The 14,539-nt window shown below is 42.9% G+C and overlaps 1 protein-coding gene and 1 long non-coding RNA gene across 16 annotated transcripts in view; one reads left to right on the top strand and one right to left on the bottom strand.

Moving 5' to 3' along the window:
• Positions 1–14,539, top strand: part of Pkc53E (Protein C kinase 53E) — a 247,332-nt gene that overhangs the window by 102,184 nt on the left and 130,609 nt on the right. Inside the window, exons 1-2 of one of the 15 annotated variants that reach the window (XM_022801462.2) lie at positions 4,014–4,029; positions 4,154–4,268. The exons of 10 other annotated variants lie outside the window; for them this stretch is intronic. Coding sequence is in view for 1 of the 5 variants with exons in the window: in XM_022801461.2 (XP_022657196.1) it covers positions 5,579–5,643 (65 nt within the window). In the remaining 4 variants the exon portion in view is untranslated. Of the gene's footprint in view, positions 1–1,462; positions 1,673–4,013; positions 4,030–4,153; positions 4,269–5,502; positions 5,644–13,522; positions 13,750–14,292; positions 14,514–14,539 lie in introns of those variants that run through there. 4 more of the 15 variants (XM_086985904.1, XM_022801461.2, XM_022801468.2 and 1 more) reach the window with 4 other exon arrangements.
• On the bottom strand, positions 2,324–3,307 carry LOC147755893 (uncharacterized). The gene is made up of 2 exons (XR_015325540.1): positions 3,168–3,307; positions 2,324–2,955 (listed from the first exon to the last, which is right to left on the bottom strand). It is a non-coding gene; the product is annotated as an uncharacterized LOC147755893 (long non-coding RNA).

The raw sequence follows: 14,539 nt of genomic DNA, 5'->3' as shown, positions 1-14,539 counted from the left end.
TGCCTATGTGCGAATACGAACCTAGACCACCATATATTCCTAAAATAAGAACCCAAGTACGTTACCATCTAAGCTAAGCATTCAAACCAACCAAAATCGACTAGCTGGCCCGTTGCCTGTGTTTCAAGTATCAGCTATTCTTTTGGATAGATTACCAGCTGGAAGCATAGGTGACCGTAACTGTCCTTCTCCACCTTTTTACCGGCTAACAACGAGTTTTTTTTTATCGGCACGTATGAAGTTCTGTTATAACACGCATTATGTGCATCTACCGATATAAGAGCTCAAATGGCTTATTTGATCGTCATCTTTTCCGGGTCCTTTCTTCGACTCTAAGGCAAAATTTAAGGCATAGTATGGACATATAGCTGTACATACGCACGCGGAATCCTGCTCAATTCCAGAATAGCTGGAGTTCGTTTTCACACTTAATTGAATTCGTTGGGACCATGATATTATGTTACGTCGTCCGCAAATCAGCAGCTATCCCCTGATTCCCGTCTGGAGTAGCTGCCATCGTCATATGCCTACCATAAGTGTACCGAAAAAACCATTAACGCTTAGAGGCTCAATTTGTATGATGGGATAAAGGGGCAGCACGAAAACATGGAAAAGACCGAGGAAAGGTCGAGGCCGTAGCTGAAACTGAAGCCGTTGTGGAACTTATTTTACTCAAAAGTAGCCTGCCGAAGCGTGAACTAGCAGGCGATGCCCGTGCAAGCTCCGGCGACGCATAAGTTTCTCAAGCCGCGATGCTACCACACTGTTGCTGAGCGTACAGTTCACAGAAGACCTGTGGTGATAATAAGCGGGGTACAGAAAACGACCTGCTATGCTTGAACTACCCTGACTGTCCTAGGCTAACCATTCAGGGCGATATTCTTTTTCCCACTTCTGCCTCAAACCGGAACCAATCACCCGATTTACTTCGCACGAAAATACGTCTCGGATCCTGTTGCAGACATAGCAGTAGGACATACAGTGAGACATTGCATATAAATTGCTTTCCAACGTCCGGAACAACGAGGCAAAGGTTTGAGTGTCCTATTAAGACTTGTAAGGGATCGAACTTAGGGAACTGGAGTCGAACACCTTCCCTTTGACTGTTTTAACAACCAGGATCTCGGTGTGTACGCGTATCGGGCAGGACTCACGCACACACCACAAGCAGATACTATCGTAGGAATACGTACGTGCATTTCGGTAACGAATTACTTGCGGCCCAATTCGACAATTTTCCGTAATTGCGTATTATAATTATATAACATGATACGAATAATTCTTTTTCGCTCTAAGCTTAATAGCAACAATAATTATCAATAAACAGCTAGGTGATATTGTTGTAGGTGTTGAAAATCATTTGCTAGGCCGATAACAACAAAAGCAAATATAGTGACCTCTTTTCCATATGTTGTACGTTTTGGGATATTATCAGCTATATATGAAACGTATTATGTTTTAGTTAATAGTGCCATTATCGACAACTGCGTCTGACTAGCGGAAGCCAGCGACGCCACCTTGTCCTTGTCGAGAGCGTGGTGTCAACCCGTCAGTCAAGCAACAAAGGACACCGGCGGGCCTTCGTTATTGTTGGCACGAAACTAGATCAGCTGTCGACACGGTAAAATTGGTACCGGGTGGGAAAGTTATGTTGCATATCGAGGTTATTAAGGTAAGTGAATTACCTTAACTAATCGAACTTCGTTAATTTGATTACTTCAGTGATATAGTGTGTTATGCGTCATTGTTAAATAAATAAGGGAAAAAATTAGTTTCCAGCCAACAAAATCCACGTAGATTTCGAAAATAGCTTCCTTCTAAGCTGATATGTTGATAATAAAAAATCATGTGAACTACCCTTATATTAAGCTACGCTGATACTGAATGGATGCAGTTATTTCATGTATATCTATGTATGGTCTACAGAAAGTCAGATTTTTCCAGCAGAGATAAGATGAAATAGATTTATATATATATATAAAAAAACTGAATATTTTTGCGGGTTACTACATCCAGAGAATATGGAAACCTTCTAAAAGTCCACTGATTAAGTTGAGACAGCCAAGCGATGACAAGTTTCTCTGGTGGTTTCCATGCTAACCGAAGTCATCTATATCTCTTAGTGCTCTCGAGCGTAACTAAAGCATCTTTGCAATATATTACGGTCAACATTTTAGAGCATCTAATGATTTCACCGTGTGTGATTTCCTAATTCCGAGATTCTGCAAAAGTCGACATTCATTCGAAGTACTGCGTAAAAATGGCAAACAGTGAATACCTATTTGCTCAAGTGTGTGCAGGTCAAGTTCAATTAAGCCTGATGTTGCGTAAATGCATACCCCTATATTTATTTAAAAAAGAAAAAATAGTCACAAGAATGAAAGCATCTCCTGGATGAGTCCACGATTATGGGCAATTTACGGATACCATCCTTGCGACTGTCTAGACGATTTTTCTTTCGTATGGTCCAGATTCTAATGAACAGGAATGATAGTCGAGATCGCCTTCCAGGATAGAGGCTGCCGCTTTAGAATGCCGTAACGAAGAGGTGTCGTAGGTCATATCGTCGGCCGGAAGCGGAAGTCATCAATGGTTGTTCAGCGCACAATCCGTCTATTTACCGATGCCGGCCTGCAAATATCCATAAGATAATGTCGCATATATTCTAGACGGAGAAGTCAAAATTTTGACATATATATATGTCGAAAGCAGCCGACTATAGCGCTTTCAGTTTACTGTGTTCTTTCCGACGTCAGTAGACACAACGACGATACTAATCTCGACGGCCAGTATCTTTTTCCGTTTGTCTCATCGTGACCTTTTCCTAGTGGGTTGTCGGCGAGAACTTCGGCTGGTGGGGCTGTGGCGATTTTCGAAGCGGGCGGTACGAGACAATCCCCTATGAACACGACATACTGACAAAAAGGGGAGAACACAATGGCGACATCTGCCGTCCTGAAAAAAAAACAGAATAGTTCTATCGTGAAATATAACGTCTCCATTGATACTCCCATCAAATTTCAACCACCCAGTAGCGGTTTGCCTACTGAGAGCGAACGGGCTGACAGACAACTGGGGCGATCGGACAGGCATGTATACGTTCTGTATATTACATCTGGGGGTCAGCTGATTGTTCAACTCCACTTGCGAATTCAATAATTAACTACCGTATACAAACACAGCCACTTGTCGCTCATTGGTCCGAACTTGAAGCGTGACCAGCGACGCGAATGGACATTCACAGCAATCCCGTTTCAGCGGCAGCGCTTATCTCAATAGCTAACGCGTCTTTTCGTTTGCTTCTCCTCATCACAATGTACGTTTCCCGTAGTCTCCTTGCCCTCAACGGCCTTTTGACGCCGCTGTGAGCATCCTCCTTCTCTAGCAGTGACGTCTACTCTGCGACCGGCAAAAGGCATCATCCGTATTTGTCGTGGCATTGGCGGCCGCCGTCGCCGCCGCCGCCGCCGCCGCCGCCACAGCAGGAGTTACCGTAGCGTTCTCTCTACCGCTGTTTCGTACCGATGCTGGTGAGAGACGAAAGTAATAATAAAAGCATCATTGCCACTGGCAAGATCATAGGGTGGGACTAGCGTCATTTGCGCCAGCAACAGGCGTCCCCACAACAGATCAGACAAAGGTGATTCGCGCTTGTCGCGTGCGCCATCGAGCGGCCGACGGAATAACACCGAAAATCGGTGAAATCACGCAGCTGAACAAGCGGACAATCGGAACGTAGTCAACAAACGAGGAGTGGCCGGCGCTCTTGAGACTGCAGCGAGATATGTAACAGTGATAGAGACGACATTTCGTGATGCCGTTCGAGCGAAGGAAAACGTCAAGCTGTTACTAATGCTACTTCTGCTGTCGCTATTGATCTTACCTATTTGCTTCGACGATCACTTTCAGAGTAAAAATCCAAACCAGGAGTTAATCTGCTTAGCAGCTGGCCACCGTTCTAAAAGCCTACTATAAAGCAGCTTGCCTAGCACGTTTCAACCCGGAAAGCAGAACTGTTAACGTTGAAGGGTGCGTAAACATGAAAAAAATGGCCGTTATTTACTATTAGCAACAGTCTTTTACTTATCGTTTTGTCCTGTTGTAGAGTTTAGGACAGAGGCGCAAATCGATTACCGTCGCGTACTCATTGCAGGGAGGTTGCCGCTGCTTGTGGATCGATGTCGCGCCTTCATTCGTATTTGGTCTAACGCCAACGCCAACGCCAACGCTAACGGACGATCTTCTCGGCTGAGAGAGCTGTTGCTAAAGTAAATAGTTTATTGGTAAACTATTCGATAGGGAATCAATCATCGTTGCCGTTATGGGCACAGGCAATTAGTGGAAAGTAAACGAAGGATCCGCATGCATGGAGCGATTCGTTGCACGCTGTACGTGTACTGTTAACGCCGTTGCCGCGTCGTGGCTGGCGCGTGACATCGAACAGTGATTGCAGTGAGCGTGTGTGCTCGATTGAAGGAAAGTCCAGCTGATAATCGGCGGTAGTAACGGATGCTGGAAACGACGCGACGGATTATTTTTGTCATATAGGATAATTCGTTTTGTGTTTTTTATATCTCTTGTTTTTTCTTGTTAGCCCGCTTGAGAAAATATCTAATAATACAAAGGGAAATTTTTGTTCTGGCCACAAGTACAAGAACTCGGACGCACACGTTGTCCACTATTATTAATGCGATGGCCAGAACTGTCGCTGGGTGTGAAGTGTGAACCTTCCTTAAGGCTATGGGATGGCCATAGCGGTATCGAACATCGTTTTTGGTAACAAAAAGAGCGGAGAAAAAATTGTTCTTTTAGTCACCGCGACTGCTTCCGCTGTTTTTAAGGGCTAAAGTGCAGGGTTAGTGCAGATGTTACACTAGCCCGAAGCACAACGATATACTGATACATCGGTCATAATTGTGTCGAATAATAAAATTCAGAATCAAATTGTAAAAAGCCGCGAGAAGCTGAAGGAGCCGGCAGAAGCAGAAGAGCTGTTATGCGCGTGAACTAGTGTTATTTTTGTTGTGCCTTATTTGTGCGGCAGTGATAGGCGCTGTTGTTGTTGAGTTAGAATTTTTCGTTGTCTGTTATATAATATATTATTTGATTGGCAATTGTAGAAAGTCGGAATCTCGGCAGAAAATCACACGGTGTTATGTCTGCGTTGGCAGAAAGTCAAACATATATGGTAACGGATATAAAAAAGGCCCGAGATGTACGTCAAAACGTGTATGGCCTTATTGAAGTTGGCAGGACGAACGAACAAGAACTTCTGTTTGTTCCCTAGACAAAATTCGATCAGTTTAAAAGAAATTGATGTCAGCCTTTACACGACAGTCTACGACGCAATATTATATATGGACTCTGTACGGCGTGCGTGCATCGCTAAGCGTACCTGTTGATCAACTTGGTCATCTTACTGTTGAATAGTGCGCCAATCTACCAGCTAATAGACCCCGTTTATGTGACCTGTGACAATCATCTGACCTCAACTTGATTCTAGTTCAATGTGCCCCCGGATATATTGGGTAACATTGTCGCCATTAATTATAAGGATAACATTTAGTACCGATTAAAAATGTCAGCGATCGAGCGGACTTTAGTCTGGCGTGAAGCTATTAAGTCATTCGTGTTCGGTCTCAGGTAGGTCGGTTTTGAGGAAAGGATGAATCATTGCTATTGTGTTTGGTGGCCAACCGGTCTGCACTTACCAGCTATCCCGATGAAGTCTGCAATACAATATTGTCAAAATTCAAGATTTTAGAAGTCAACTTTCTGGTCACTGGTAAAAAAATTCTACTCCTATCTGTAATGTACTAATTTATGATCAGATAAGATCTCTTTTAATAAGTAATCACAAAAAGGTACTTTTTCGTCTAAGAAGTTACTGTCTCTGGTGCCTCTATTGCAATAAAGATGTTGACGACGATGTTTCTTAGTGTATACACTAGTACAATTCTCATATGAAATTTCTATAGATACGGTCCATGTGGAAGAAAACTTTCGCCCATACCATAAAGTTACTCTGGCTATTTGACATTGTGCCGAAGTTGTTTAAGTTGTACTTCATTGCAGAACTGAGTTCTTTTCTCAAGTTGGCCTCCTTTTCGCAAGTGTACTCAACTGTTAACGAAAAACATGGTTCATTTTGCATCAGATAGCCTATGGACGAAAGTTGAGAGAAGCGTCCTGGATTGTCCTTTTGAAAATGCAGTGCGGCTAGACAGTAAGTAAGCGAACAAGCTGTTTCGCATTGACCACGGATGCACGGCAAAAGTAAAAGCTGCATTTTACAAAAGTAATCTATTATTGCTCTTCATTGAGGATATTTCGTACGCAATGTACTATGCGCACGAAGAGCTCTTACTTGTTTCTCTCCAGCCAACGATAAGTACCAACCCTGTTAGCTTCTCGTTCCTCTAAAGTTCTAGAAGACCGAACGAAGATAGTTTGCGAAGACTAAGCCAGGTCTTCGCGTGAATCATGCAATACAAAATAGAAATAATGGACCATATCTACAAAAAAGGAGAAAATAGTACAGTTTATAAGTAGCATCGATTTTCCGTATCGACTCGACTTTTTTTTAACCACGTTTTTATTTTTCTTCAATTTTCGACAGCCGTTCGATTTGTAAGGCGTTATTGCAGTCTGTAGTATAGCAGGCTCGCGTCAACGTATCCACACAAAGTTTAACGTTCAAGTTACAAAAACATATCACACGCCCTCGTTCCGTTCACTGCCACTCCTTGTCGCTGTAAACAAGCCCGTGTGATCAATAATACGGACATCGCCATACATTTCACTTGAGAGACCCGTTCTCAAAAGATGCTCACTCCAAATACCAACAACCGGTCCGGATATTATTAACTGCATTAGTTGTTTAATTTACTCAAAAACAACTATCCTGTAACTGTCACCGCCCAGTAGGGCCTGAACCGGCCGATCCCACCGCAGTCACTGTCGTGGCAGTTGCGTCATGGTGCAAATGGTTTTCTCGCATGATGATCCAGTCGATGAACACGCTGTGCCTCAGCGCGTCTCAAACGACGAGGCCTGTTACATTTCACAGCGGGCCTTCCTCAAGGTGACTTTTTCTTTTCATTCAGACACGTCGCCTATGGCAAATTTCCATGGCAGAAGAATATATTTGCCTTCGTCTAAACAGTTCCCTAATACCGAAACTACTTTACTAAATTATCTGCTGTAATCTCGAGCAGAGATCCACAAGTAACGACGAAAATAACGTCAGCATCGTTCGTGTTAGGCTCAAATAAGCGTTGTGACAAAAAATGGATGGCTCCAAAATAAAAATATCAATACTTACATATTGATATCGTACGTGTCTGTATATAGATACTGCTGGCGTTACTGGCCCCTGCGACAAAGCTCTGGATAAGTGATAGTTCCGCTAGTTATGCATGACCACCTACCTATACGATGTGCCCTACGAATACATGATTTCTAGATTCATTTCTATGCACAAACTTACGTAAAGATATCCTCGTCGTCTCATCGTCCCTTCTTCAACAACACCTCTTATTAGATCTTCTAAACATGTTTCTTATTACAAAAAATTGATCTAACCATTTGACCAATCTGAATTGTACTTTTGTTGAAATCCAAAGATGGGGGCCGACTTTGAATGAATTCAATAATTGCAATAGTCTAGCACATTTACTGCTACGTGTGTCTGTCCTTTTTATCCAGGATCACAGTGGTCACCAGCATAAATTATATATGTATACCGATAACTTTCACCCGCCTATTTGCGTCCTAGGATCTATATATAGTCAGCCATATGGATCTGTGCACAGTATGAGTTAACTTCGTTTTCAATGTTTACGGTGCATCGGCTTAACACGAACTGCGGGGTCATACATATAGCCTGCAGATTCATTCAGGTCTTCAATAGATCACATGTTTACATATAGTTCCGTGTAAGAACGATACTATCGGCACCTTCGCGTTGTGTCTGTGTTTTCCACTCCGAAGCAGTCTTCCTGTATTTGTTCATGAACATTTCTAAGTAAAGCATGGTAAAAATAGAACCTGGTATGGGGGCCTAGGCGGCTGGCAGTTGCGTTTCAAGGCATCGAACCCTGACACCGCGTGACACATGTTTCGGTAGTGTGGTGCTATTCTATGACATAAAGCCGTGTTTCTTTTCTATTTACACCGAATCAAAGGCAGAACGACAAGGATTTTCCCCACACTTGCTGGTGCTTTTTTTTTCCAACAAACACGACATAGTACACATATGCCATTAAGACAATTCGCCAACACGAACTGGCCTGCAATGAGCTCAAAGATATGCCCGTAGTCCACTAAGATCATTCTCTCACCTCTCATAAAGCCACCTTTAGACGTTAGGAAGTGACAAGTTTACCTGTTTTCGGAGTATTTTGTTGGTGGTTACAAACAGTGATGGACTGACCAGGAATCGAAAGGTTGAATTAACTATATTTAAAGGCCCGAATGGCTGTTTTTTCGGTGTACTGGATTTTTAACGGCATATCTTTAAACACATATGCAGTATTCATGCACTGCGTACTTAGTGTGATGGTCATATAGTTATTGCATTTGTTCCTTTGCCCTGCCTTACTTTTCCTGGATTTTCATGTAATCAGTTACTATTACTCCATTGTTTAAACACATCAGCGGGCAACAAGTGTGTATCCTCAAGCGAAGCACTACTATGAACTCAGTATATAATATATACGCTTGTCAAATGTTCACTCAACTGAAAGGTTTAGTTTATACATTACTCTATTATACACGCTTCCTTTGTTTGCCCGAATAGTCTACAGGCATATCTATCTCTATTGGCGGGGGGAAGAGGGGGTCAAGCGACAATGATGACCGATCTAGCTTTTGATTTCTTTTAAACTTGTTGATGTAATGATCGAAATTCATGGATGTTGTTACAATATCATTTTCATCTAAATAATCATAGGTAACTCGCAATTGAAAAGTCGCAATTTGTATTATATTTATAGTAAGTCGTGAACTCGACTTCGGCATGTGTCAACGGCCTGTCAACTGCCAACGTTTTCCTATTCAATAGAATTTATTTATTTATTAGATTTATTAATTGCTCCATCTGTTTGTTTACAAAACTTACAAACTATAGTGTGCTTATGGTGAGCAGTCCGTATGACATGTAGATGGTTAGAGGTCTGAGCGTTCGTACTGACATCCGTTATGCGCTCAGGTTCAAGCCCTACTTTTTCCATAATTGAAACGTTAAGAATCTCAGAATTTCTAGAATATATGAACTTCTGCAAGAAGAATCTACGGAAGTGACGCAGCTTTGTTATAGGCTTAGAATTACGAGAACGTTGAGTGGTACGTCTTCTCGCTGCAATATGATTCGTTCAGCTCGGGCTCCGTGTTAAATTTACAGAGATGTGTTAAACTGGGCAATCGACAGGTAGCGGCGTTCTCGTAACGTGACTAGTATCCATGTAATATTTCATTGGACGTAAACGGTTTATCATATCGGAGTGCTCCCCCGCGTCGTATTCAGAAGCCTTTTTTCAACGTAACTTCCGTGCCCTCACCAAGATTACCCCCATGGCTCTTAATACGAGCGAATTCACCCCATGCCCTCACTATACGCTTCACAATTCGTTTACGATTTACATACGCAAGGTTTGACAGATTCCACCTGCGATTGCCTATCGCAGGTGCCATGTGCTAGTACTACGGGCAGGCGGGAAACGGCAACCGATGTACACAAGTATGGAAATAGAGAAACGGCGAAAGGTAAGCGGGGCGAGAAAATAAAGTAGAGTATCTCCTGTTACGCCACCGTCGAGTTCATTTAAGGCGACCAAGTTCCTCCCTAGGGGCGCGTCGACAAGCGTCGAAGGCCGAAGCCGGTGGTTGATTCAGCGCTATCAACGACGAGAACGAGATGGACAATATCAATCGCTGTCTCGCGAGGAATCAGTTGCTCATTGCGAACGCTAACCTAAATTACTACGAAGGAAAGAGGCTGTAGAGCCAATATGGCGCAGCGTCGAAGTTTAATTTGTGCTAATCGTCGTCAGTTAATTGAGGCGATGATGAACTATTTGTCTCGCAGAGACAGTAGGTAATAGGGCTCAAAAGCTAAGAACATTTTCTGGAGATATGAAAGGTTGGTTGACCGACAAGTGGGGGTCCGGTTTTAAGGCTTACGCTACGTTTCTCATTGTCATCCACATTGGTCACCACATTCAGCGCCGTTCCGTATTGTAACAGCTGCAATCGATAGAGCATTTTAGGGAGCTTGGCAGAAAAAGCGGTTAGAAGAAGACAAAGAGGCCTACCGCCGGCCATACGGTGGACGACTTCCGACTGCCGAAAGGCGTTCTCGTTTCTATATCCACACCGACACGAGTCGATGACATGAGTAGTGGTAATACCGAAATTCTCTTACAGGAAGTATGAATTAGGGTTTGTGGCACGCGGATAGCAGTCATTGTTTAACTGTTAGCAAAATATGGATATGTATATATGCCTAAGTGAGACCGCTGCTTGAAAACAGATTCCGCTATAAAGTTTATTATAATCGTAGCAACGATTAACAATTGAGTAAATATCTAAATGTCGAGCGTGTTCTGCACAATAAGCGCATTACTGAATATCGAAAGAGCAAAAAAAAAATCTGCTTTAGGTACTGTCTGTGTAAGATAAAATTCGATTTATTTACCTAAACCTTTTGAGCTTAATTCTATTTTTTATTATCATTGATATTTTTATGTTATTTACTTATTCAGTTTTTCAAGCGGCCTAACATTTACACGAGAGTTTGAAAGCTAAGCTCAATTCTACCTCTAAGTGACGGAATAACTGCAAGGAAATAAACGGTAAACGGGAACATCGCGACGACTTAATTGTAACAAAGGGCGCGGGTTACCGGCATAGCGTCTGGACCACACAATACAAGGTGACCAGAATGCAATACAAGAACCAGGCCAGCTCAACAGTAAAACAGAATTGCCCAAACAACGTTATTGTATTGCTAAAACAGGACAATATGACAGTACCAAAAAATAACGGACTAACTCGAGTAATGCAGTAGACTCACTGTTAGTGGCTACCACACACACACACACACATATATATTTTTTTAGCATTTATAAAAACATACAGTGTTTATGCTTATTATACTTATTAATTAAAAAAAAATAAAGTATTTATGAGCAACACAAGGATCGTAATGAGAAGTAGTGATAAGTAAAATGGCTTGATGAAAACTAAGGTACAAAGCTCCTGCAACCAACTCAGACCCAGAAAGGCGCAATGTTTGCTGGTCTAAACTAGCTTTAGCTTAGACAAAAGAAAGTGTTTGAGCAACGTTGGGTAACGTATTGTGAGTTTGGTGAGAGTCAGGTACAAGAAATAAATACGCGGGCAGGCGAGGCCTGATTTTCATAGATAACAGTAGTTGAATGTCGCACACATTGGAAGTAGTTCGTAACCACGAGGTCATTAAATGCCATATGATAATATGCGAATACAAATGCAATTTCCCCTGAGCGTTCCTAGTTTTTCAATCGCGAACCCCATCAAAGTAGTTGCTTTTTCGTACACAGGACAATCATTTCGTTGTAATACACTGTCCTGCAGAATTAACTAGTTCTGGCTAGGTACGGGCACCCTGGAAAGATAGTTCCCCAGCCCATTATGATATTAATTTATTGACAGATAAAGAAAAAGACGATGTCGGATCGGAGTGTACATTGATATATGCATGACTGTAATTTTATATCTGAACCCTACACACTCACGTAGACCTTTCTATCACGGGCCGGTTACACTATATTCCTAGTACCCTCATACTGAGTACGAGACCTACTTCTTGATATATTCTTATGTATATTTGGTCAATATACTGTTAAATGTCGCTATATACGAGATATTAGTAGCGCTCGACCCAACAAAGTGCAAATATGCCGAGATGGTTGCGCCGGCCCCTATCAGATAACTGAGGTAGCTAAAATAAATATTTTGGGGCACCCCGCTGTATTTTTGCCGAACATAGAGTCGATACGAACGCCGTCATGCGCCCGACAGATCGAATCCGTCCCTTTTGCTGTCTGTCTCAGACAGACCGACAGAAGACGTTCTGCAGCTAACTGAACTCTACTACAGGTACGTGAGTCTCGTAACCTGCCATCGGCCTTGACCTCTACAATGGTCATAGACACATGCCCCTTGCCTGTTCAGATTGCTGTCTAAAGATGTACCCAGCCGCATTTAGGTTAGACCGTCCTTGACCAAGGTGGCCTGACGGATAAGGCCATGCTAGCGATGACTATGAAATCATTAAATCGTACGACGCACTAAACGCAAGCACCCGAGCTGGTCCTACAAAAAGATCGTGCTGGGGGGTACAATTGTAATTTTGCTTCACTTCGTTTAATTTATAAATTAACTAGCGTTAACATGTGACGGTATCATTGGGGACCAGCGGAGAAAGCTCTAAGTTGCTTTGATTCACGTTAATTATGCCGGGAAAAGTTAATGCTACCTTTACTGCTAACCGCTATTTTAAAGATAAGCAAAAAAATGATCCGCTATACATGTTAAGGCTGAGGCTTTTTATCTCGTGAATAATGGGCACGCACGGCTGTTTAGCATCGGTTGAGTTCAGACGATCGATCCTCGTTAGGAATCAGTAAAAGGCAGACTTTAACCCGATGCGAGAGACATCGAAAATACATTGTGTAGAATGTAACGTTGGATGGGCTCTGGATGAAAACAGGGTAATAAGTAAGTAAAGAATCAATCGAATGTACTATGAAAATTAGACGATAAGTTATACTAATTTCAAGTGCTGTACTGCTACGAAGACTCCCAATAGAAAGTCTTCCGCAAAATTAATCCTTGTAGCCAACGTATCGAATATTGTACGACTGTAATAGGGGAAGGATATGGGTAATTCTCGTTAAAATTTTAACCCAGTGACTGTCTAACATGATGCTATTTTGGTTTTATTGCAGGCAAGAGAATGTGTCTCACTTTGAACGCGAAAGATCATAATTCATCCCTTTTACATAAACCATTATTTAGTTAGTTACTTTAAGCATTCTGAATGCAACAGGTGACATACAAAGCGAAATGTTCAGTGTAATAGAACTGATAATACGTTCATAAAGTATTCCGTTTGTTTAGGTAAACAATGATTCATTTATTCGTCCAATTTGTGTGGCTGTTGACGGGCGCGGTTTCAACATGTATATGGCTACTTTGTTCTTTTCGAATCCAACAAGGATATGAGGATCGGCTAAGAGAAATTACTAAATTACTGTCTTTCCAATGTCGGACAGCCGATGGCCGACGTAATATTCAACAAACTTTTAAGCCTTCCTTTTGGCCTGCGATAGTAAGGCTACTCTTTATGGGGCGACGTCGAAAATTTCGACGTCCCCGAAAAGATTATACGTTCCCTGCACTTTTTTTATCAACGAATATACGCTATAGCTCAAAGCGATCCAAAACTGTTCACTTTCTGTCTTTGATTTCCCTGCAGCCAAGGAAGAAAACAGATACCTGCCGTTGGTCAAAGCAAACCTTGGCTTCGCTACGCCTAAAAGGATCTTACAACGCAAGAGTTACGCTTTCCTTGGATGTCTGAAAGGACATATGAAGGGGAGCTGCCAACCAGATTTCTATCTACCGAGGCACCCCAGCGATAGTTCGCGGAGGGCGTTCTCCGAAGCCTTCTAGCGAGAACAGAGCGGTTGCCTGAATGCGCTGGTGAGTACAGCAGCGGTAACCGCCTTTTTCGGAAAGCCGACCGATGGCTGGCTTGGTAAATCACGGCCAGGGCATACATAGCATGCAATAGAGATGAGTTAGGGCATTATTTATGTTTGAAGAGGAACCAGAATGGGGTGCGAACCTTGCAACTCCCCCTGCATCGGGTCCTCCCAGGTGCTTTCAGTTTGCGGTGCAAGTGGTTGCGGCCTCCTTCGTCTCGTTTTTTCAGTTCATCCTCAGCTTTCTCAACCATCCACTGCTCTCCTATGACGCATGTACAGACAAGTGCTCAGAGACATTATACGGAGAGACTCACAGAACTACACGGGAAGACAAGCAAAGGGAAGATGGGACAACGGTTCGAAAGCTTAAACGCGGTTAAAGGGACCCAACGAAAGCTAGCTTCCGGGGCCCTACCAACGGCCGACAATTCTTCCGGGAGCAGGACAGACTGCCCTTAGGACGTTTCGTACAGATCGCTTACGACGACGCGCCTCCTACCGTTGTTACTGCTGAGGTATAAATAGAACTGGATTTAACACATTCCTTCGACAGGTGTGCTCTATTGAATTAAGACTTTGCAGGGTAAGCCGGAACATGGTGACCAAATGAGCAGACAGAAGGCAATCAGCAATCCTTAACCCTGCAGGCCGTTGGCATTTACTGCACTGAGCGGCCTATCATCCGGCTGCAATCCGTTTTGCTGGCGTGGGATAACGCAGAGAAGAAAAAAAACAGCCAAAGGCAGTGCACAGGCACCGGTAAGCGATTCTGGGGCAAAAACATG

Source organism: Varroa destructor, unplaced genomic scaffold, assembly GCF_002443255.2.
Source record: "Varroa destructor unplaced genomic scaffold, Vdes_3.0 BEIS01000004.1, whole genome shotgun sequence".
NCBI classification, from domain to species: Eukaryota; Metazoa; Arthropoda; class Arachnida; order Mesostigmata; family Varroidae; genus Varroa; species Varroa destructor.
This window is presented reverse-complemented; position numbering and strand designations above follow the sequence as displayed.